The 26172-nt window shown below is 36.1% G+C and overlaps 1 protein-coding gene across 1 annotated transcript; it reads left to right on the forward strand.

The window, feature by feature from the left end:
• On the forward strand, nt 1-26172 carry LOC131029822 (uncharacterized). Its single transcript, XM_057960474.1, has 3 exons — nt 1-432; nt 3900-3954; nt 25733-26172. The coding sequence occupies exons 1-3, from the start codon at nt 120-122 to the stop codon at nt 25893-25895; spliced, it is 531 nt and encodes a 176-aa protein (XP_057816457.1). The 5' UTR covers nt 1-119; the 3' UTR covers nt 25896-26172.

The raw sequence follows: 26172 nt of genomic DNA on the forward strand, positions 1-26172 counted from the left end.
TTCCGTGTAGAGCTAAGTCGGTTGTTCTCCTATAGTAAACCCTTTGTGCAGGTGACATCTTCCTCCATTTTTGCACTCTATAATTTTCTTTGTAACCTGTGATTGGCAAATCATTAATCATGTTGAGCAGCGTTGTTCGAAACGTGGGGAGGGTTGTTCGTGGCGGTGGAGGTGGAGGGGCGTCGAACGGAGCACCACTCGCAGCTGGCGTTCGAGGATACCACGAGAGGGTGGTTGATCATTACAACAATCCACGCAACGTGGGCTCTTTCGACAAAAACGATCCTGACGTAGGCACAGGCTTAGTGGGTGCTCCTGCCTGTGGGGATGTCATGAAATTGCAGATTAAAGTGGATGAGAAAACAGGGGAAGTTAAAGATGCCTGCTTCAAAACCTTTGGCTGTGGCTCTGCTATTGCTTCCTCCTCTCTGGGTATGTACAAGAACGCCTTTTCATTGTCAATTCATTTTCTTTTATCAATCAATGTGATTTGCAGCCCTCGCCCAACATCACATGATGAGAAGTTTGAGGGGGGTACCAGTAGCTTTATAATTTTGTGTGTGTTTAGGTTTTATTTTTTCTGCAATAAATTCCCTGGTAATTATCCCAAGTTCAAGTCTCAGGGTGCACGAGGCTGTGATTACGTAAACGGACATCAAATCCAAGTTTGTTGGAATCGATGGCATTAAAAGTCAAATCCCAAAGCTGAAACAAAAAGAAGAGACTTTTTAACCCTGTCGATCATGGCAATTGCTCTTCTTACAATAGACAGTAGTGATGGAAATTAATCCACAAACTGACAACTTTGTTGACTTGAACTTTACATTTTGTGAAACAAATTAGAAATTTAAGCCTACTGTTTCCAAATTTGTCGGCAAAACATTACGAAAGAACAAAAGATTGACACTAGTCCATGTAATGCACGAGACATAAGGTTTAAACTGGGAAATTCTACAATAAAAAGGCCAACAGCAAAATATAGTTAACAATTGTATTGATAAACATAGAATCCAACTAACATATAGTCTCCTTATTCCACATTTCTTAATCTGCAGAAATCTTTTTTTTTGTTGTTGCCTCAACACGCATACAACATCATTACATCATCAGTCATCAACGAAACATCATCGTGTTTCTTCTATATCAAGGACTAGATGTAAACCAAGTCATTTCCTAGAATCCCAATCAACTTAACATTCGAACCGCCTAAGGAGTGGCAACCGTCACACAAATAAACACTGACTGTACTGGTGATGTCATACTTACTAGATGTCACTCACACTCCAAATCGACAAACCACTCATTAGTCGAGATACTCCCTCAATGAGAAATCACTAATTGTTGACAAATATACGTGCTGTATGAAGAAATACTGAACAGTCTTTTATAGCACTACGAAGATCAATCCAATGGGTTGTGGTTGTAGAGACAACACTATTAGGAGTTGCGGTACTCTAAAGAATTTTCATCTACCTGTCCTTTGCTGTCATTGCATGCACTCCAACAATGCCACACCATACATTAGCAATCGAATGTGTACTCCAATGTACGTTGCACAATATGTGATGACCAAAACATTGCGAAACCTCATGCATTTGTTACCATGGTTTCCCCATGGTCTAATACACCTTCATGCCATACTGCAAAGTCTGATGCTCTTTGCATTTTATCACATAGGGTAATAGCACCATTTTGTTGTTTGTGTTTAAACATTTTGCATAGCAGGAAATTTTACAATCCCAAAATTCTTCTCACTCAGGAACTCTCTATGGGTGAATAACATATCAAAGTTCTAAAATTCTCCCACTTGATATTGCTGAAGGAGAGTTGCAGCATAAATTGAGAAGCGAGAAAGTGATAATCCCATTGCATCCTTGCACCAACAAAACATTGTGGTGCTCACTAATTTCATCAGAGTTTGTTATATTTCCTTGTTTGCCAATTTTTTCTATTTGAACCTTCTGTACTTTTACTATCATCTGTGACAAAATGATAGTGCACATCTACATGTTTGGCATGACCATGGTAAATTGTATTCTTTGCTGTAAAAATTGCACTTTGATTGTCAATTTTTCATTGTCTTTCTCTTAAAATCAATTCTAGTCTATGTTACACGAAGTTTCCAGGACGAAGGACAACAAAGGATGGGGGAACACATAATGGGGATGGATTTTTTGGGAGGCCATTTTTTAGGAGACAACTATTAAAAAATGGTGAAATTTTAAAATTATAGGAAAGTTCAAATATTCATATGATAATGTATTCATCATATACATTATAGAACTTAACATTAGAGTTGAATTGAGATGTTATGTGTTGTGCTTCAATCAGATAAAGCAATTATTATTGCTTCAAGCAATATAGTTGAGTATAAATGAATATGTTGTGAGCTTTTAAAATGCTACCTGTTGTATTGCTAAAATCAAGTGGCCTTTTGTGTTTTCTATCCTTAACAGTATTGGGTTGATTGATTTCATGCAACTATTATTACTAAAGCAATAGTTGATATTTTACAAATTATATCTTTGATTTCTTGCTCACTTATTTACATCCAGCATCTGATTAAGGGGTCCTGATTTTATTATCCTTCTGTTTTTAACTTTTTGGTGGCTTGTGACTTCTCACATTCTTTTCTTGGTGGAAACTGATCTACCTTTTTCATGGATAGATTTCCAGTTTTCTGGCCTCCTCCCGATTTTTTTTTGGACAGTGTAGCATTGAATCAGCTTTTCTAGTGGTTGTTTATTCAATCTTAAGGGGACTGTTTCATCTTTGGGACCACGTGCCATTCTGGGAAGCATGAAATCTGGGCCTCTTTTCTTGTTTGGTGGTTTGTGGTTTCTTCTTCCTAGTGCCCGTTCTATTTTCTTTTTACCATGGCTGGCCATTTTCTTGGCTGCTAGACTCTTCTTTTGCTCCAACGGGACCTTGGATGGCTCTTTTGGTTGTGTGCTTCTGATCCTTAGATCAATTCTTTCAGTTTTGGAGGGGTGGTTGCTATACTGGCTGTGTGGCTGATTCTTTTCTTGGCTGGCCACAGGATCTTAAATAATTTTTTGGCCAGGGCAGTAATCATTTTATATTATTATCTATCTGGTGTGGATTGATCTCTAGCATGAAAGGAGGAATGGACCTCAGTTGAAGTTGGAATCGAAAGGGAAAATAAATGAGACTCTGTTTAGCATAGTTAAAAGAGCGTAGATCCCTGGAGATTGAAGAGGGGATTATAATGAGATTAAAGCTATGAGAAGCCTCCTAGTGATAGAAGAGACAGGTTACAAGAATTGTTGTAGTTCCCTGTAGGCCAATGTAATTTAAGCAATTTGAAATATACTACCGGCACTTTAGTAATTTATTGTGGTTTTCTTTGTAGCTTCTGTTGTGTTTGATACTGTGAATGATGTGTTGGCTGCTAGAATAGGCAGTCTTTCGTTAAGTCTCCCTGTTCTAGACTGCATTACCAAGCTGTGTATTATACCTTTGTTCCAAAAGAAATGTGAATTTCTGCCTTCGAAGCCTGTTCCCTAACCCAACACAGACTGCTAACTTTGTTCTCCAGTGACTTAGAGAAAGGTTAGTCTATCTATGGAAAAGGAGGAAGCCTATAGTAGTTTAAAATGCTTAATGAATTACAGCTGAGGTACCTCTTTGTATGTTCGTAAATGCTGGATTTTAGCTGAAATATTATTATAAATCAAAAGTAGAAATGACTATGACAGTATTGGTAGTTTGAAATGCACAATTGAATATCATTAATGAGCCATTAGTGACTGAAATTGAGTTTGTTCTAGTAATGTGATTTTGTTTCCCAATTTATTCTTTAAGTTTCAATCACCCTGTTCTCATCAATATGCCTCAGATCATTTGCTTACTATAATTCTTGGTTTGGTCATTGTCAGCAAGTGAATGGATAAAAGGAAAGAAGATGGAAGAAGCCGTGTCTATCAAAAACAGGTTTGTGATTAATATTCAGATTTTCTTGGCACTTGATTTCTCAGTTGGTCTCTGCGGCAGAAGTTATGATGTTTCTCTGTTACAATTTACATTATAAAAGTCTGTCTTTGTAGGAGTTTTTACCATAGAATTTCTTCAAATATTGTTACCAGTATGCTTTGGTGTCCTGGCCTTATAGAAGAAATATTGTAAAATGGAAATTAGAGACTGATACTAATCGGTCACATCTTCTTTAGACTTGAACAATTGTAATTGTGTGTTTTCTAGTCATTGAATTGGTTCACTTTAATCACATCATCTGCAATATGAGTCATTTAAGAATATTTTATTCTATGTATTATGTATTCATAGCAAAGTGGACTGCAGCTTCTGTGACATAATTTTGCTGATTTATATTCATCTAGTTTAAACAATTGGAATATTACATCTTTTATGGTCCACCAAGAGACAATTCTATAGACTATAGAGAACTTTACCATCTTAAAAAGCTCATTTCTTCAATTTGCATCTGATCCCAGCCAAAAATTCTACCACCTTGCAGCTGCGGGCTGCTGTCTTTAGATTCTTTACTCTTAATGAGTTTTGTGCCTGTGGGTTTCTGGTTTTATCTTGTCTTGGATTCTATGGAAGTGGGTTGTTAGGTTCCTTATTTTAAAAGCAAAAGTTGGCTAATGTTTGAGAAGTCCTATGCAAATAGTTACAATGACCAGGGTTGGGTGTAACAGTTGTATATGGCAAGTGGAATACTAGAGATTGTGATTTATTTTTTCATCATCTTGTTTCTCCAGATGATAGGGAGTTTGGTGAGTACTTAGGATTACCTTTCATATTCAGTTATTTATAGCATAGAAGTTCAAACTTATCCATGGCTTGATGCAAATATTAACAGTGAAATCTGAAAATTAGAAATTAGTAACAAGGAATGAGGCTGCTATTGTAAGCTTGATTCAATGCTTCTTTCTATCTGAGCTTTTCATAATGTTGATGTTGAGTGCCCATAATTCTTGTATCAGTGATGCTGTGAAATCTACCCCAATAACTGGGGCAAAAGGTAATCTTGTTTCATAGGATATGCAGCTTACGCCTGATAAGATTATTCATTGCTGGACAAGTATCTGTCCCCTTTTGACTGCAATTTGTTTGTTGTGCACAGTATATGTTATTGAAAACTTTTTATAAAGGACAATCCTAGAACACATCTTATTCTTCAAATACCTTTACATTTCAATATGTCCTTTATCCCATATATCAAAAACTCAGACTCGGCAAATTGGCAGCTCAAAATTTTGACCGAGACTTGGAATCGGTGAAAATCTCAACAATTCTAAAAGAAAACTTAAATAATGCATTAGGAATTAGAAGCATAAAAAAAAAATTTAGAGATCACATAAGTCTACTTTAATCATAGTACAATTATTCAGAATCAGGTTTTCACTTGTCAAAGCAAAAGTTAAAGTGGAAAAATAAACTTCGGTACAGCCTAAAACAATTTTGCTTTTTTGCTTTTTAAAACCAGAATGGAGTTGAGAGGCAGCATCTCTTATGGGGCCTTGGGGTGGCATTCCTTGTGATAAAGCTGGCATTGAGGGGTGGAAATCCTGCCACCAGACTCAAATTAAGGCCTGCAAGGCCACTGGTACCTTGTTGGTGCAACCTATTTTTCATAATTTTATCAATTAAAACCAACTGCCATTAAATCCTTCCATTCACTTGATAATCAATTCATGCTGCTCAGGTCCAATTGTAGTAGACAAAAATGAAAAAATGACAAAAATAAAGGGTTCTATTTAGTGTGTGACTTCTCATGTTGGAATTGACTGAGAATATTGAAAAATACTCAAATTTCTGCGACAGACCCAGTTTGCAAGTTGCAGGCAAGTTACTTGTCTGATGCAGAAACTTGCAAATTAGGCATGAGCTCACTGAGTTTTTGAACTATGCTTTGCCTAAAGGGAAACTGCTTGTCTTTTTGTTTTCATTTATGGTACCTTAACCTTAAGGGAAACTGCTTGTCCTTTATATGTACTTTGGTTTCTTTGTGGATTGCAATGTTTTAAGTAGTTGCCTTGTCTACCTGTTTTGTACATGTGTAATATATTACCAGAGGTAAGAACGTGATGCTGATACGATTTATCCCTTGACACCTGTTTTTTTTTTCTCCATTTCTTCCTTATGATATTCTTGATCAATGTTTATGAGACAGTTGACAAGATCTAAAAGGTAAAGGCTTTTTTTAACATTGTGAAATATTACAAGTCTTAACCCAATCCAGCATTCTTTGGACACATTTTAGGTTTTTTAGGAATTTCTTAAAACATTTTATTTTCTTTCAATACAGTTCATTAATTCCAATAATGCTTTCTATTCCCAATATCAATTGTTTTCCTTTCTTTCGATTTTAATTCTGTACAGTGTTTGATTCTAAGTTTGAGGCCATTTTATGAAGGTTTTTCTTTTATCTGGCTCTTTGCATCTTTTGAAGTAAAGGACTCATTTTCATTTACAGCACTTAAGCCAGTGCAGAAACCATTTATGGATTGGAACATGGTGCCATGGATTTATCCTGTCTTTGGTGTGTGCTGTATTAGATATTGTCATGTTTCAGTTGTTCGGCTTTTCTAACATTTTCTCTTTAGTTTATTAATTATTATCAGTATCCTACATTACTTTTGTCTTTTGTCTATGTAAAAAGTTATTGTTCCTTGAATTGTTATTTATCTGCCAGTTAAAGCTTAATATTTTTCAAGTTTCAGGGATGGGGGAATGGGGTTTTGGATATGGAATTTCTTTTACAGATTATGGGTATGGCGGGGGAAGGCAATTGAAGTAATATAAAATATCAAATTTTTAAATTTTTGAATTTTTGAAATGAAATAAAGAAAACAAAAAGTAAACTAAAAGAAGCTAAAATTTAACGTATATACAGTGTGCTAACTTTGTAACTCCATTCCATTAATTCAATTCCACGTAGGGAGAAATGTTTTCCCAGAAGACATACGGAAATGACTTAATACAATTCTGCAAAAGGAGAAATATTTTCACTAAAATCTATTATACCAACAATTTAAGTTTCCACACCAATAAATTGTTGAGTTCAATTTTATGTAGACGAGTTTTGGAAAAACCCCACACTATTAATTGCATTTAGTAGTCACTGTTTAGGTTCCAATTTGCATGATCTGTATATAATTGAAGGACTGCAAGTGCAACAGTGCTCATGAATCAAATAAAACACTTCAAATGCTTTCACCAATTATATGACAAGGCTAGAGCTTTACAACAATGACATCTATTTGCCAATTAACTTGCAAGGTTAATTTCTTGTCAACTGCTTATTTAAAATATTCACCTATTATTATCAGGGGATAAAGGAAAAGCAATTTGATACTTGCACCTTAACATTTCATCATGCTTGTGCTGTTTAATAGTTAATGAAAGCAGAGCCAATAAGAGATTTAGAAGAAATGTGTGTGAATTGGAAAATAGAGCTCCTTTGAAGTGCTTTAACAACCTTAAAATTGAAGGCTTTTGAATTGAGCACAGTTGTGGGAGTCATCTTTGAAGCATCCGACTGTTTCTTTGTACCTTTTAAATAGTGTTGAAGATTGCCTGACATCCCTGGGATGGATGGAGCACCTCGACAATGGCAAATTTGGGGTTTATCCCTAGGACATCCACAAAATTTCACATTTTTTTGGGCATACACAAAATTTCATATTTTTTTGGATGGGGGTAGGATATTTCAATTCTGTATCAAAAGCCTAAGAAACATTCATGAATTGGGGAATAGATGAAAAAACCCAGGCATGTGTAGCTGGGGAACACTATTCCATAAACTTCATTGCACCTTTCAGATCCATTGTCCCATGAATTGGTATTTATGTGCTATTGCTAGGCAAAGATCTTGGTGTATTTTCTAAGTTGATTTAACTTATCACTAAAACTTTTTTCAGTAAACATTTCTATTGAAACTCTGTTAACTTTGTCTGCTGATCAGTGTCCTTTTTGCTTGTCCTTGAATTATTGCATTTCATCCTACATAGTTAAAACATATGCCTAATTATTTAGGCATTTTATCTTTTTGATACAATGTTTTTGCATCCAGCCATTTGATGTACTGTACATTTATGCATATCTCGGTTGTTTATGCATGCAAAATATTGGTCATTTCTCACAACAAATATTTCCTAGCCTCGTGACCCCTATTCGCACCACAATCATATGTACCCTGTCACAAATTCTCTTCAATATACATAAATGTGATCAATGGGTGCAAAGACAGGCAGGATAAAGGGGCATTCATGCAGGCTGTCTTGGGGCACGGAACGCCACCTGGATGGCCCATGTTTTCAATACCATACTCATTGGTGCTTAAAGGACACCCATGCTCAACTTGCTGTATGGGTTTCATGAGTAATAACTACTGTCTTTTTGGGCATGGTGCATGCAACTCTAGCTAGTGCAGACCTTGCATGCATGCAATTTCTTTATGCTTATACTGCTAAGCATTTGTGTGCCACCCTTTCTCCTACTAAGTCCTATGTATTGAACACACTCTAAAAACAACATGCATGCATCTGGGATATTACAAGGATGCTGAAATTTGTAATGTTTTGTTATATAAGTTAAATCTTATACAAGCTTCTTGGCCTGCTTTTTTCTGCACAGCCGTGAACCCCACGGGCAGCCATAAAAGTCCCTTTTCTTACAACTCTCTAAAGCAGCATGTTTACAATGAGGGTCTCAAATTATTCCATAAATATTTTGTGGGTTTTAAGGTGGCTCTTACAATATATAAGTCAACAAGCCTGATACACAGTAGTTTCCTCTATTTCTAATGCATGTGTTGTTGCTTTGAACAACAACCATTTAAAAAAATAATATTATAGGTCATTTGTTGTTCTTCTCATATGCTTCTTTTTTGAAAGCCTTAGATTCTAAAATTTTGGTGAAGTTGAGACAATGGTCTTCAGAGTGTTGGTCTCTTATCATGAGCTAATATTCAAATGTATTCAGAAGACAATTGTGATATCATAAATGGTTTGAAAATGTGGTCAACCAAAGGCACAATTTATCCTGGTTTATATTTTATTGAATAATGGTTTTGAAAAATATTGTTTAATACTTTACAAATATATAGTTCAAAAGAGCATATGAGCTGGTTGATAATATTACATACTTAGTTCCTTACAAGCAATACTATACTTAGCTCCTTAAGAGTATTAACATTTTGATTTAGATAATAACTTGGAAATTACTACTAGAAGCCAAACAATCAAGGGCTACTTCTTAGTATTTCACCTTAGATGTTACTTAGGGGATTTAAACTTGGTCTCCACAATGAGAATACAATATTTTAACCATTTGATCAAGAGCATATGAGCCAGTTAATAATAATACTTAGTTCCTTACAAGCAATACAATACTCAGCTCCTTAAGAGCTAAGTCACAGGATACGGCAATTTTCATGGATGAGGTTCGAATTTAATCGAATTTCAAACTTCTATAAAAAAAAATCGAATTTAATCGAATTTCCTCTATAAAGCACTGCTATCCGCCTCTAAACACAACTCAGCTGGTCGTGGGTATTCTTTCTATATGCTTTGTATCTATTGGGTCATGGGTGTCTGCAACTGCTGGGTCGCCCTCGGATTTTCTCCAACAAGGGTCGCTATTCTGATAATTTATTAGAAGTATACATATATTTAAAAATAAACAAAATTATAAAAGGCGAATTTTATCTGAATTTTCTTTTCGAATTTTTCCCTTGTCGAATTTCATGGCTGTTCGAATTCGAATTCGAATTCGAACCTTGTGACTTAGCTTAAGAGTATTAACATCTAGATAATAGATAATAACTTGGAAATTACTACTAGAAGCCAAACAAGCAAGGGCTGCCACTTAGTATTTTACCTTACATGTTACTTTGTATATTCAAACTTGGTTCCCACAATGAGAACACAATATTTTAACCATTTGATCACAACCTCTTGGACCATATGCAGTGATTTGATTATGTTTACCATGGTTTTGTAATATGTTAATAAGTTATATGAGTTTTTAGCTAAGTTGCCGAATCGGGTACGGGAACGGGGATGGGTACGTGGGTACGAAACACCGGTACGGCAAATTTTTTTATTGGGGGTTGGATATGTTTTTTGTATGTTCATACAAAAATAATATATATTATATATACACGCATATATAATGTATGTATGTATATGTATATATATCTGTACACACACACACACATATATGTAATATGTATGTATATGTAGCTAAAAATAAGAATTTAGTTTGTCATATACCAATACATATGCTAAACAAAACCATTACAAATTTCAAATTTGGAAACATAACATACTAATTTAAATTCAACTTTCAATATCAAAAAGATCAAACTAGAATCTCATGATAGATAAGTTCTAAGTTTACTAATCAGCAGTGTAGGTCTTAAGAATATCAAAAAGATCAAATTAGAATCACTAAACATTTCGGCATCTAAAAACATGAACCTTGGACGTACCCAGAGGAGATTCGTTTCAGAATCCGATTCCGGTACATTAAGTACCCGGAAATGCCCGAAAAATCCCAAGATTCAACAGCTTAGGTTTTTAGCTAAGTTACCGGTACTTCACATTTTTCCCCCAAATCCGGATACGATACGTATCGGATTCGGATTCGACCTAGAATCCACGTGGATTCGGACAGGGTACTGTTTTTTTCCACCTGAAACGTATCCGGTTTTTAAGTCACGAATCCCAACACATCCGGTGTAGACGTGGCAATTCCATAGGGTTTTTTGACGAATCTGCATTGTGCACAAATTCCGAGGGTTTTTTTCACGGGTGGAATCGCGTCTTTTAACGTTTTAAACCCTAAAGCAAAGCCAAAAGTTAAAAAAAACAGAACCATTGCTTCCACGCCACACACAGTGAAAACGAAGAAGGAAAACCGATTGATCTTGCGACGACACAGGAGGAGGCGACGGGAGGCGCGAAGGCACAGAGGTGTCACGGCAGGAGGATATAGTGAATTCGATATCTATCATAACATTCAAAGTTTGACAAATGTATATTTCATATTAGATTAGACTTACAGTAAATTTGTAATTTTGTTATAGTTATATGAATCATATATGATAGTTCCAAGTTTTGTTTAGCATATGGATGATATGTGGGATTCTAAATTTAATTTTTGTTTCTACTTATTCGACTGCATATATGTATACAGTATATATTTATGATTTTTACATTTTTTTGTACGGACGTACCCAAACGTATACAGCCCCCCCCCCCAAAAAAATTGCCGTACCAATGTACCGTACTGTTGATGTGTTTTTTATGCACATGCGAACACAGAATACAATACCTAAAGGTACCTTATCCTCTCTTGAGTAAAGTCTCCAAATGCTGAAGATGTCACGAAAAGGATCAATCGGGATGACTTCAAGGTTCTTTGCTATAGGATCTCTACGTGTGGATAAGCTCTCTGTGGTATGATGTGATTTGCTGGAATCACAAGGGGACTTACACTTGATGACTGAACGTTTGATTTGCCTTGAATATTGTTGGAACACAGGATTTCATTAGCTTTGATTTGAAAAAAAGAAAAAAGATGAGGGTGAGGAAAGGATCTAATTCTGATACTAAGAATGTAGGAGCAATGAATGATCTTTGATGAAATTCTAACTAAGTCTTGTTTTGACATCCCAGGACCATCTCCACAAGGTTAGTGCGATCTTCAAAGGAAAGCTTTATGATGTTCAAATCATCACTGCAGGCATAGACACCATCATGCTGATGCATATCAATGAAGAAGCAACAATTGAAGTTAAGCTTAAGCTGAATGATTCCAGTTGACTACGCAAGGCAAGTCTGCAATCAACAAACTGCTAGTAGTATGGATGTACGAATTTCACCATCAATCAAACACATTTCTTCCATTCATCTAATAACATGAAATCAAATATGAGAAGTATAGAGACCATGCAAATTGTTGAATCGACCCATAAATTTCACCATTTCTTCAATGAAGTTTTTACAAGTCTTTTACAACAACATCTTGGCAACAATCTCTGCCTTCTTTCTCTACTCTACTCTAATTGCTATTCTATCAACTAGCTAATCACCTTCTAACTACTGACTATCTGTCTTCTATTATCCTCTACAAATGAAGAGCCCGGGCTTATATAGTGCCCTTAATACAATTCGATGGCTAAGATCAATTTGAGATCAATGGCCAAGATTCAATAATGAAAACCCTAATTAGGGTTTGTTACAACCATTACATAACATTTAATGCTTGACCAATGATAAAATTACATCCTTAGGACACATGTCTTCTCTGGAAAATTCGACCAATGGATAGCTGGGGTAGGTACATCGAAGTTTGTGCCACCTCCCATGAGTTAGGTACATTGAATCTGGACATGCTGAGGTGGACCACATCGTCTGGAGAAGTGATGACTAGGATGCCAACTCGTCTGACACTTGGTTGATGCCAATTTGATGTTGCTGAGAAGCTAGCTTTAATTAACTCTTCTGGAACTATCTGCTCCTTCAACGAACCCTTGCTCTAAGTTCTCTTGTCTTTGATTTGTAGGATGAGGATGTACCGCGCCTTGGAATGCTGGATTGGAAGAAGTTATTCCTGATGATGCCGGATTGAAGAAGGCCGTCCTTGTCGATGCTTGACTGGAGGAGGTCGCCCTTATCCTTGCTTGATCTTCTTGGAGGAGACCGTCCTTGATCTGGCTTGATTTTCCAACTCCGGGATCTCCATTTGATGCCTACACAAAATATTAAAGTTAGTCTTTTGAGCATCAAACCTCAAAGCATGAAATTTAAGACCTTTCAAAGGTAAAACTTAAGATATTAATTTGAAAAAAGTCATGATAAATCAAGAACTATACATTTTCAAATTAATCATGAATGGAAATTGGATTTTCAAGATTTAGATTTTACAAAATTGCAATGGGATCACAATAAGTCTTGAATGAGATCTTCAAAAAAGTAATTTTTCATACCTTCCCTTGAGTACTTTAAGTACAAAACCTTGAAAAATGAAGGAAGAACGGATTTTGTTGGGCAAGATTTATAGCCCTCCCTTGGATGAAGTACGCCTCCTTTAGCCTTCAAAAGAGCTTCACCTTCCACTAGCTTCTCCAAAATCTGGAAATTCACCTTCAAACTTGCTTAATCTCACCTTCAATCTTCTGGATTTCGCTCCTCAAAATATGCTCTTCAAGTTCGCATGAGAGATAATGCAAGAATGATTTGAATTTGCTAAAGAACCTCTCCCATTATATAGAGCGCTTACCTTGATTCTTGTTGAGGCCGACCTAGTAATTAAGTCTTAAAATAAAATAAAAAACCACCAAGAAGAAGGCCGACTTGATAAATAAAGACAAAATAATGCCTTGTGCGCTCAACCTTTAATCTTTTAATTATTTAAATTAATTTTAATACCTCTAAGATGTTTATTTTGATTATTTCAAGGTACAAAATTAATTTATTAAATTGAAATGCCTTTAATTTAATGTGAATTTAATTTAATCTTCCAAAGGCTTCGAAGTGAGCAAATTTGGTGAATTTTTTAAGAATATCATGCTCAAATAATGTAAAAATGAAGGATATCACTAATCTCACCCTGGACCCTTGGCAAGGGTCAGGAGCGATTTTTCAATCTAGGCCTTGCATACCTCCCTTTTTTTGCCCAAAACTTCATCTAGACATTTAAATGGCATTTTTAATTGAAGTTTTGAATTTGATTTCATTTGATCTTTAGGAGGAAAGTGTATTTAGGTTTTTTTTTCGCCCTGGACCCTCAGAGAGGGTCAAGAGCGATTTTTCAATTTTGCTCTTAATCCTTCATCTTTTAATTGTCAATTCTCCTTGTGGGGTAAGCAATGATCTCCTTTACTCGTTCCATGCATGATTGATTTGCTTTTGCAATGCAAAATAGGGGCTTCAAAGATTTTCACTCTAGGCCTCCAGTGAGGGTCAGGAGCGACTTTTGCAATTTAGGCTAGGATCATCAAGTCTTGGAGGTAAATCCTTGTTCATCATGTTTTGGAGGATCCCTCCACCTTAGCACAACCTTGCCTTAACGCAATCTTGAAGGGAAGTTGTTGGTTTTGCAAATTTCGCCCTGGGCCTTCAGTGAGGGTCAGGAGCGATTTTGAGTCTTTTGCACAAATTCTTGATCACTTCAACTTCAAATTACCCTCAAGGCATAGAATTCATTCTTGACTCCCTTTTGAGTCTTGGAAACAAAATACCATCTCGAAATACAAGGGAAGTGAGAACTCTTGGAAATTTCGCCCTAGACCCTTGGAGAGGGTCAGGAGCGATTTTCCCTATTGTCATCAAAATTTGCACTCTCAGCATCTCAATTCCACTTCAAGGCATTTCAAACACTGCTTCTAACTTGTGCCTAGGCTTAGCTTTGCTCAATTTTGGAGAAAAAGGTTGGATATTAGGTTTTTCGCCCTGGGCCCTCAGTGAGGGTTAGGAGCGATTTTGCAAATTCAAGCTTATCCATCTTTTGTTAGCCCTCCAAATTATCTTCAATGGGCAAAACACACCCTTCCTCATTCATTTCAATCATAAAAATTGCTTTGACTTTGCAAGAAAAATGTACTTTTGAGAATTTCGCTCTGGGCCTTCAGAGAGGGTCAGGAGCGATTTTCTCTTTGTTGCCCAAAATTCACCATTTTTCAAACTTTCAAACTTTCAAATGTATCCAATAACATCCAATCTTCTCTCTGGGAAACCCTGCACAAAACAAGTTAGCCAAAATTAGCGAGAAATAAACTTGAACAACATTTTCGCCCTGGACCCTCAGCAAGGGTCAGGAGCGAAATTTACAATCTAGGTTAAATTGCTCAATCTTTTAGTTTCAAACCACTTCACAGGGCAAGGTAAGATCATTTTCAAGGCCAGGAACAAGGTTTCAAATTAAAGCGAGTTGGCATATGATGTCTACAATGAATTTCGCTCTGGACCCTCAGCAAGGGTCAAGAGCAAAATTTCTAATCTTGGAAGAAAAATCATCATTTCAAAGTTTACAAATATTTCCAATTTCCCTTTCAAAATGCCTTGCAAGTCAACATTTGGTCAAATAAGGCAAGAAATGAGTCCTCGATTGATTTTCGCCCTGGACCCTCGGAGAGGGTCAGGAGCGAAATTCGCTCTGGATCCTCAGCAAAGGACAGGAGCGAAATTTGACTTTTTTGAACTCTCCGACAGGATAATTTTATGGAATATAACATTTAAGTATAAGTGACATTTCCATCTATCTTTCTTCTTTCTTATAATTTAAGTTATATTCCATATATACTTTCAGGATGTTTGAGAGTGGTTTCAGACCTCCAAGAGTTATATTGCAAAATCTAGTTTTTGGAGGTTTTTCAGTTTCCAAACTTAGTCAAATTTCAGGATCAGGACATCACTCAAGCAGGACCTGTTATCCAGGTGATCCCCTTGGCGACACTCAAAATGCAAAGGCTAACTGACAAAACCCTAAAAAACCTAAAAACAAACCCTAGAAAGCAAAAAAGCAGGGGTCCCCATTTGCAATGGGGTGATGTGTGAAAACGTCACAACACGTACCCACATACCCGTACCGGCAACTTAGGTTTTTAGTTGAGGAAGCTAGCAATGAAAACATTTTTGGCAATACTAGATAGGTTGTCAGACAAAAGAAGATTAAATACAATTTCTGTTTTGGTTAACTGCATTTTATCGTAAGGCTTGATGAAGCATTCAAACAGTTTTCTGAGTAATAGCAGGGTGCATTATTTGCATGGATGCATGGAAAAAGGTTAAATCAGCAGAATGTTTATCATGATATTTTAGAGAACAAACTAATTTATCTAAAGATAAATATTGTTCACTTCATCTTATCCACCTATACTGTAGTAAGGAGCAATAAAATGTTTAATAAACAAGAGAAGGGTTCTTAATAATAGCATTTGGGCTGTGGTTAGGTTAAGAAATCTAAAGAGGATAGTTAATCTAGATCAATCTAACAGCCAGTTCTGTGTCACTTCGACAAAACTCAAGATCTTAAAAGATATGTCAACTTGCCAAGGCTTAAGTGATGAAGATGCTTACCTCAATAGAGCCCATTAGGTTTCCAATCTTCAGAATGTGAAGGCAAAGAGACATATTGTTAGGTTTTGGTGGCCCACATTACCTGCTTATTTAATTGTTTTTTCAACTCTTTATCATTTGAAAAAAATTCTCAAAACAGAAGCTTCAAAGGACAGCATTGACTGTTCAATCTCACTAAAAGCCAAGTGCCTTCTTTTAATCTTGTCTCAGAGCTTTTTGTTAGTTGATTTGTTATCAATTTAACTGCCAATGCCCTTTAAGTTCTTTAGTTATAAGATGTCAGAAATGGGTAAGCACTGATCGTCTGATCAAAGCTTTATCAACAGCTAGCACTTACCTGTTCTCCAAAAATTCCTAAACTTTTAAAGCACGGCCTTGACTATCCTATTAAAAACTAAATTGAAGGTTGTTATTCGGCTTTGACCCTAGCTTTTTGCTTCATTATTTCTATTTCTCACAGTTGTTTCAAAGCAAATTGAATGGCTGGCACTCCATCGTTTACAAGCAACTCAAAATGCTAGAAAGAAAGAATAGTAGGTTTTACTATTTAGATCAGTCCCCGACCCCTATTCAATATTGTAAGCACACATTCTTTGCAAATGAAAAGCTTTCCTGACTATCAGATCTCCTTATGATTGACAGATAACTATCCTCAAGTTCTGACATCCTAAGATATTATGAGAGACACTGCTGACAATCCAAGGAAAAGTTCAATCCACAGTCCATGCTCACCCATGCTCCACTCCTATTGCTTTTACCCCTCAAAAGCTTTTCATTATTGGATCAAAAACTAAATTTACGACTAATAACACATCTTGCCCTTCTAAAAGGTTTTTAAAGATTAAAGCAGCAATCTTTCGCCTGCAAAGTTTTAACAATGAGTGTGACCCCAACAAAGATTTTAACCATTGAATTGCAAGCCAAGTCAATAACCCTCATTCATATGCAGCCTCTGTCTTTTAAATCTTTCAACGTAAAATATAAAATGAGGACATGCAACACACTAGCATCATTCATCCTATAAAAGGAGCATAGAACAAAGCCTATAAAAGGAGCATAGAACAAAGAAAATGTGGGATTTTTGAAAAAATGTCTTTTAATGTCATGCCCCCACCCAGATTACAGCTTTATAATGAAACCTAGACGATTGAAATAAGATAATTACATTCCCTTAGGCCAACCCACATTAAGGAGATTAGAATAAGAACATTTTATTTAAGGATATTGTAAGTGCAAAAGTTTAAATAAAAATGTGGATCACTATGATAGGGTTGTATTTATTAATTCTGGCCGACTTTATTTCTAAATAGAAAGGGCATGGCTGACTTCCTTCTTAAAGGGCAATGATTGGGAAAGATTTATGGCCAACTTCCTCTTAGTCTAAAGCAAGTTGGCTGTCATGTCCTGTTGTGACCATTTCACACATCGCCCCATTGCAAATGGGGACCCCTACTTTTTGCTTTCTAGGGTTTGTCTTTTTAGGTCTTTTAGGGTTTTGTCTGTTAGCCTTTAGCTTTTGAGTGTTGCCAAGGGGATCACCTGGATAGCAAGTCCGGCTTGAGTGATGTCCTGATCCTAAAAATTGGCTAAGTCTGAAAGTCCTGATCCTGAAAATTGGCTAAGTCTGGAATGTCTTGATCCTGAAATTTGACTAAGTCTGGAAACTGAAAAACCTCCAAAAACTAGATTTTGCAATATAACCCCTGGAGGTCTGAAACCACTCTCAAACATCCTGAAAGTATATATGGAATATAACTTAAAGTATAAGAAATTATACTTAAATGTTATATTCCATAAAATTATCCTGACGGAGAGTTCAAAAAGTCAAATTTTGCTCCTAACCCTTGCTGAGGATCCAGAGCGAATTTCGCTCCTGACCCTTTCAGGAGGTCCAAAGCAAATCTCGCTCCTGACCCTTTCTGAGGGTCCAGGGCGAAAATCAATCTAGGACTCATTCCTTGCCTTATTTGACCAAATTTTGATTTGCAAAGCATTTTGTTTGGACTTTGGAGTTGATTGAAAACCTTGAAGAAAATGATGAATTTTGGCCAAGATTGGGAATTTCGCTCCTGACCCTCACTTGAGGTCCAGAGCGAAATTCATTGTAGACATCATATGCCAACTCGCTTGAATTTGAAACCTTGTTCCTGGCCTTGAAAATGATCTTACCTTGCCCTGTGAAGTGATTTGAAACTAAAAGATTGAGCAATTTAGCCTAGATTGTAAAAATCGCTCCTGACCCTTGCTAAGGGTCCAGGGCGAAAATGTGGTTCAAGTTTATTTCTCGCTAATTTTTGCTAACTTGTTTTGTGCAGGGTTTCCCGGAGTGAAGATTGGATGTTACTAGATGCATTTGAAAGTTTGAAAATTGTTGAATTTTGGGCAACAAAGATAATTTCGCCCCTGACCCTTACTGAAGGCCCAGGGCGAAATTCTCCATGAAGGTCATTTTTAGCATTGTTGTGGTCAAGATGAGGTATTAAAGGCAAGAAGAGCGGTGGAATGAGCATGATGAAGCCCCAAACCCGTTTGAAGACCAAAGGATGAAGGAGTTTTGCCTAGAGAAAGAAATTCGCTCCTGACCCTCTCTGAGGGTCCAGGGCGAATTTCTTGTGGACACACTATGTTATCCCTTGTTGGATATAAAAACCTATTCATAACACAAAACAAGGTGAAGTCTTCCCTAACAAAGAGGTTTCAGCGAGAAAAGTGAAGAAATCAATCTTAAAAATAAAAAATCGCTCCTGACCCTCAGTGAAGGCCCAGGGCGAAATCCTCATGAAAACTCATTAAGCCTTGTTTTAAAAATTAATATTTTCCAAATTGCATTAGATCGCCAAAAATGCTAATTTTGAGGCATATGGGAAATCATAATTAAATTAAAAACATTTTGGCATTTAATAAATTAATTTTAGGCCTTGAGAAAATCGAAATTTTACTTTGGAGGCATTTAAAATTAATTTTTATTAAATTAAAATTAAATGTGGAGCGCACAAGGCCTTATTTTCACTTATTTTGCCAAGTCGGCCCCCCTTTTTTTTGGAAATTTATTTATTTTTAACCTCTTTTTGCCAAGTCGGCCTAGAGGGAGCAAAGGGGTGAGCGCTCTATATATTGGAGGTGTTTTTTCACAATTCAAATCATTCAATCATCCTTTCAAGTGCGAATTTGGAGAGCTAATTGAAGGTGCGAAATCTAGCTGGAGTGGAGCGAATTTCTACTAAGTGTGGAGACTAAGGAGGGCGAAATTCATCTTGAAGGCTATTGGAGAGGCGAATTTCTTGCTAGATTGGAGGATAATTTCCAGATTTTTTGAAGGTATTTGAAGGCGAATTTCCAGATTTTTGAAGAGGCTAGTGGAGTTTATTCTTTTCCAAGCTAGAGGAGGTGCAATTTGTTCAAGAGAAGGCTTTGATCTACACTTTGCCTAGCGAAATCTATTTTTTTTTTTTTTTACATCATTTCTTAGAGTTTAAAACTCAAGAGGAGGTATGGCGAAATCATCTTAACACCCTTGTTCAAGGTTTGATTTTTAGACATTTTTTAGAAAAGTCTAAGTATTGCATGGTTAATTAGGCAATGATAACTCAAGATTTATCATGAAGTTTCCTAAATTAAAATCTTAAATCTTCCTCTTGAATCTTAATTTCTACACTTCAAGATATAATGCTTAAGAACTAATTTTGAAATGTTGTGTAGGTATCAAGATGGCGACTCCAGAGCCCAGAGGATCTACAAGTCGACATGTTCTCATCAAAGAAGATCAAGCAAGGATAAGGGCGACCTCCTCCAGTCTAGCATCGACAAGGACGGCCTTCTTCGATCCGGCATCATCAGGAATAACTTCTTCCAATCCAGCTTTCCAAGGCGAGGTACATCATCATCTTGCACATCAAAGACAAAATAAGTCAGAGCAAGGGTTCGTTGAAGAAGCAGATAGTTTTAGAAGAGTTAATTAAAGCTAGCTTCTCAGCAACATCAAATTGGCATCAACCAAGTGTCAAACGAGGTGGCATCCCAATCATCACTTCTCCAGTCAGTGTGGTCCACCTCCACCTCAGCATGTCCAGATTCAATGTACCTAACTCATGGAAGGTGGCACAAACTTCGATGTACGTACCCTAGCGATCCATTGGTCGAATTTTCCAGAGAAGACATGTGTCCTAAAGATGCACTTTTATCATTGGTCCAGCATTAAATGTTATGTAATGGTTGTAACAAACCCTAATTAGGGTTTTCATTGTTGAATCTTGGCCATTGATCTCAAATGGATCTGAGCCATCGAATTGTATTCAGGGCACTATATAAGCCCTGACTCTTCATTTTGTAAAGGCAGTTAATAGAAGACAGATAGAAAGTAGTTAGAAGGTGATTAGCTAGTTATTAGTATAACAATTAGAGTAGAGTAGAGAGAGAAGGCAAAGATTGTTGCCAAGATGTTGTTGTAAGAGACTTGTAAAACTTCATTGAAGAAATGGTGAAATTTATGGGTCAATTCGACAATTTGCATGGTCTCTATACTTCTCATATTTGATTTCATGTTATTAGATGAGTGGAAGAAATGTGCTTGATTGATGGTGGAATTCGTATATCCATACTACTAGCAGTTTGTTGATTGCAGACTTGCCTTGTGTAGTCAACTGGAATCATTCAGCTTAAGCTTAACTTCAATTGTCGCTTCTTCATTGATATGCATCACCCTGATGGTGTCTATGCCTGTAGTGATGATTTGAACATCATAAAGCTTTCCTTCGAAGATCGCACTAACCTTGTGGAGATGGTCCTAGGATGTCAAAACAAGACTTAGTTAGAATTTCATCAAAGATCATTCATTGCTCTTACATTCTTAGTGTTAGGATTAGATCCTTTCCTTGCCCTCATCTTTTTTCCTTTTTTCAAATCGAAGCTAGTAAAATCTCGTGTTCCAGCAATATTCAAAGCAAATCAGAAGTTTAGTCATCAAGTGTAAGTCCCCTTGTGATTCCAGCAAATCACATCATACCATAGAGAGCTTATCCACACGTAGAGATCCTACATACAAGAACCTTGAAGTCATCCCGATTGATCCTTTTCGCGATATCTTCAGCATTCGGAGACTTTACTCAAGAGAGGATAAGGTACCCTTGGGTATTTTATTCTGTGTTTGGTTGTGTACAAAATACACGTCAACATGTCCCCTCTTTGATCATTATATATATATAAAACCTAAATGAAATAATTATTATTAATATAATAATTATTAATGAAAGATTAATTGAAATTATTAAATATAATGTTTATAATAATATTCTGAAAATATTCAAATCATAATAAATCAATATTATTATAAACATTATTTATAGACTGTTGCTGCTTTGAATGTCTTTACACATTCAAATCGGTAACCTTCAAACTCTAAGTCTTAACAAAATTAGTAAACAAAATCATTTCTAAAGCCCCAATGGATAGGCTCTAATCCCTCACGATTCACCCAGCAAGAGTATCACTGATAATTGCAAAGGAATCAAGTGAATGGCAATGATAGAAAATCAAAAGGTATTGGTTATTATTGTAAACACAAATCAATAAATTCATAAGCAATCATGATTTATTAATGGAAAGGAACAGATAAATGAAAGAGCAGCATGAGCTCAGCAATTACTACAGGCAGCAATTAAACATCTACTTAGTCAATAATTTCATGATGCTCCGATTTTCGGGTAAAGAAACGAATATAAATAGGCAGAAGACAGCGATTGAAGATCAACATTTATAATGAAGCCAATTATAACAGCAACTTGTATATGCAAATAATAATCTGATATATAATAGCGATCCATATATATATATATATATATATATATATATATATATATCGATGCAAACAATCTTAAATGAGGACGATGCCTTCCTTAAAGATTATTAGACAAGAGGCGATAATGATAGACGATTATTAGTTAAGAGCAGATAATAAACTAGGAAGGGTCGCCACCTTGCAAATGTGATAACCATTGAAGGGACACGACCTTTCACCTACATCGAAGGAGACAGATATTAATTTGTTGTCAGGAGGATATCATGGGAGGAAGGGAATAGATGGGGAAATGATTATATATAGTTTGTGCTTCGGGGTATGCATAAGGGATGTGTTTAATACGTATGGCTAATATATGAAGCCTGAAAATGTCTGTATGCAGAATATAACAGCCAATAATCTATATATTAAATCTTACATGAATTTAATAAAATTAGTGGCATTAATATAGTATAAAAGGTTTAATATATATATATATATATATATATATATATATCAGTTAATGAATCAAAGGTAATCAAATTCAGTTTGTACAAATTGTTGTAATACTGTAAACTCATATAGTGCGAATAATATAAGGAATATAAATATAGTTAGATGCTCAGTAAGGGGAGGAATATTATCAAAGTTTGAATTACACCATTGGCAGTCAACTACTGTTACTGCAGATCAGCAATTGCTGTCAGCACCCTATGAGAGTAAATTTCCCTTCCCTCATTAGGATTAGGAAATAAGCTATAAGATAGAACTTAATGTAATGCAAGTTAAATGTGTTATAACACTAATTCATGTAATAATTTAAGAAAATATGAATCGAAGCATAAGAATGTATTATAATATATGTTAGTTATAAGTAATTGGTCGCCCTCCTACTAGGGGACATTACATTGGCCATATAATTAAGGACTGCAGTAGCGGTTTCTAGGAGGGGGGATTTATAAAACAAAAAGCAGCAATTAACAAACAAACAAAACAAGGCAGCATTTGGTTTGAAGAGGCATGACCATTTCTGAAAGAGCAGCAACATTCCAAGGGTCGTCCCTCTTCATGAAGACATTAAGATATAAAAGTGGGGAGACCATGATGGGGCAAGGCATCGAACCATCTAAGAGATCAAGCAAGGAAGCATCAAACCTCATTGTTGACTTCAGAATTAATAAAGAGGAAGCCAGCAGACTTTGTTAATTACAGGGTGCTTGATATACTTGGGCATAACAAGTAATGATATATATATTGCTGTTATTATATTTTTTCATACATGCATAATTAATTATATTAATAAGAATCCCTTTAATACTTTGATCCAACCAACCATCCCATTATGGGGTGAAGGAAGAAATACATTATAAGAAGGTACACCAATCCCTATGGTGGGGCCAGGAGGCCGAATGACTGGGTGCTCATTCCGTGCTCTTGGGCTTGATTCAAAAGGACAAGCTCCCGGCGTCTTATATGATTCTCCGAGGGATACCATAGTGTGGATTGGCTGGTAGGGAAAGCCATTGATTGAAACCCATCATGCCCTCATAGAGGATGAATAAGGAAACATGGATAGGGGGTGCAGATACAAGCATCCCATCACACCCTCATAGAGGATGAATAAGGAAACATGGATAGGGGGTGCAGATACAAGCATCCCACTAGGTAGACCACCCCATGATGGATGTCCAAGGTGCCTACCACTTGGGGCCAAGGGGGATGATATAACTGGTCTTGGGCTTAGTGTGAAGATTGCTTTGGGCCGATCCTATCATGCTCTTTCATTCAAACTCTATTGTGATTAGACCTATCTAATGAATTATGATAATTATATGTATTTTTACTTATGTGTGATTAGTAACCCTAATGGAAATAATTGAATTATATATACATATCCAATATTGTTTATTATGGTTGCAGTACTTAAATCAGTGTTTATCTTGTTAAAAGGTATTTTTTTAATGATAAACTCAAGTATCTTACATTTCTTATTTGAATGGTATTTGTGATTTTAGGGCAATCCCAAAACAGGAAATTACATCTTAGTAGTCTCTTGACTGAGTGCTAGCGTGAATTTTAGAGAGAGTATGTTTGCTTTTGGATTCTTTACTTTCTGCCTTATGTGTTTCCCTAGCAATTTTCACCCATCCTCAATTTGTATATAGGATTTTGAAAGCTTATTTTTGAAGCCATTTATTTGGTGCAGATTAAAGCCTGAGGACTATAGTTTCCCCTGCTTCAAGCATGCAATTCTTGAATTTGGCTAAAGCTCCCAGAATTGTAAAACTTGATGTGCTTCAAGGCTTTACTGTATTTAGAATTTCCTATTCGCAGGGCTTTGACATTAATAAAATGTTTTCTCAAAAGCTTTTGTCAATTTTTTTTCCATCCTCCTGCAAATTTGATTAATCTTTTTATAGAATTAGTGTTTAGTACTCTGTGGCTTATTCTTATACTATTTTACCACTTATATCAATTTGATTCTGAATAACAATCCAGTGATATTCTGTTGCTCAATTGATAAAGTTGAAACTACTATGCCAAAGGTCCAAATTTATTTGAAGATAGTCTATTTAAAAGGCTGAAAAAATGCATACTACACCTTGTCATAGAAAAGAGAGATTAGCCCCTTAGGTGAAAACAATATCTTATATCTCCATGAGTGCTGAGAGATATAACTTGCTATAGATGCTAAATTGGGACAATAATATGTCTAATGCAAACTGACACATCTGCTTCTTTGTTGTTTTTGAGCATAGTTTTCCATATGCTGTATCCTTTAATTCTTGTCTTCTTGGTCACCGTTCTTGAGCAGACTTCGCAGTGCAGCCCATTTCTCATCTCTTGCTCAGTTTAGCCTTCTATGTAGGTGCAATATTGTATAGATTAGTTTAGAAATTATTTGTTGCCTGCTAGTTAGTTGTTTGCTTTGATTCAATTGTTTTTCTCATCGTCTATGTACATGTGCATACCTCACATTTTTCTCATTTTGTGCTCCTAATGCATTCACCATTCCCCTGGGTTGCCAGATCACAAATTAAGGTTTGAGTTTTGAGAGTTGAATCTTGTTGTGAACATTCCTATAGACCTTTTATTGTGCCTCCTTACAACATTTACCATGGGCAACTTTTTTTGAAGAATGTTGGTTCCCTTCCCATGCACAATATTCCATGAAAAGCCTCAATGAAGCACTGTCTTCTAAGAATCTCACATTGTGCATCTCTAGGTGCATTCCTCTGCCTGTTTGTGTATCTCCATGTGTTCTTAACTAGCTCCTTAACGTGTGGGCCTACTTGTATTTTACCTCTTCAATACCTGTGGAGATTCGTGCAGTCTCATTAATAGCTGAATCACCAGTTATCCAGCAGTCAGTAGCTTGCTTCTGCTCAACAGCTCTTGTGAGTGCATGTTTATCCATGCCAGCATCTTTCCTCGTGCACTTCTCATTTTATGCTCCATGTGTACTCATTGTGCGCTGAGTCGCCAAGTCACCAAAATGGGTTTGCCCTCTGAAAGGAAGAAAACATATAATGGAAGGAATACTAGATTCAGTTTGGAATGAAGACTAGATTCTGTTAGGCACTGGGATATATTAAAAAAAATAAAATCATAATTTCCTATTTATAGTGAATGACAATAAGCAACAACTGAATTTTGCTCATTTGGAGAGAATTATGATAATAAATATGGACTTATTTAAACAAGCCACAATCTTTAATGGCTTTAAACATCCACAATTTTTTTGGGATCCTTATTTTTATTAATTGGTATTTGTTTTGTGATGAAATTCTAAGAGATTGTCGATCTGTCTTGCAGGCTATCCACAATTTTAGTTAAAAAGCTTTTTATTTGTAATTGCTAATGCCAATTTGTCTTGTGCTTCCAGTGATATAGCAAAGCATCTGTCGCTTCCACCAGTTAAGTTGCATTGTAGCATGCTTGCAGAGGATGCTATTAAGGCTGCTGTTAAGGATTATGAGGCAAAAAGAGCCAAGAGGAATGGGCAATCTGAGGTCCAGCAGAATGAGCAAATTACTGCGACAGCTTGATACAGTAATTAAGGCCAAGAGTTTGGTGTTGTTAGGTGCTATGCAATAAGTACTGTATAAAATAATTTGATGGAAAGAAAAGTTGTCTTTGAATTTTCCAAATTAGCTGTACATGGAAGTCCATGTTGCAGAGGCTGTTAACAACTCTGCTTGGCAAGCAATAACACTGCAGTCTATCTATTATAAACTATGTTTGCAGCATCATAGAAACTCAAAAGTATTGAAAGTTTTTGTATAGAGAAGTTGCCTCCTTATAAAGTGTACTGAATTGCTATTA

Source organism: Cryptomeria japonica, chromosome 10, assembly GCF_030272615.1.
Source record: "Cryptomeria japonica chromosome 10, Sugi_1.0, whole genome shotgun sequence".
NCBI lineage: Eukaryota > Viridiplantae > Streptophyta > Pinopsida > Cupressales > Cupressaceae > Cryptomeria > Cryptomeria japonica.

Bases quoted from the DNA above. Each gene is read 5' to 3' on its own strand.
- LOC131029822 (XM_057960474.1), top strand. From the start codon at position 120: ATGTTGAGCAGCGTTGTTCGAAACGTGGGGAGGGTTGTTCGTGGCGGT. The intron at 433-3,899 runs GTATGTACAAGA...GGTCATTGTCAG, and splicing joins TATTGCTTCCTCCTCTCTGG to CAAGTGAATGGATAAAAGGA. The intron at 3,955-25,732 runs GTTTGTGATTAA...TTGTGCTTCCAG, and splicing joins GCCGTGTCTATCAAAAACAG to TGATATAGCAAAGCATCTGT.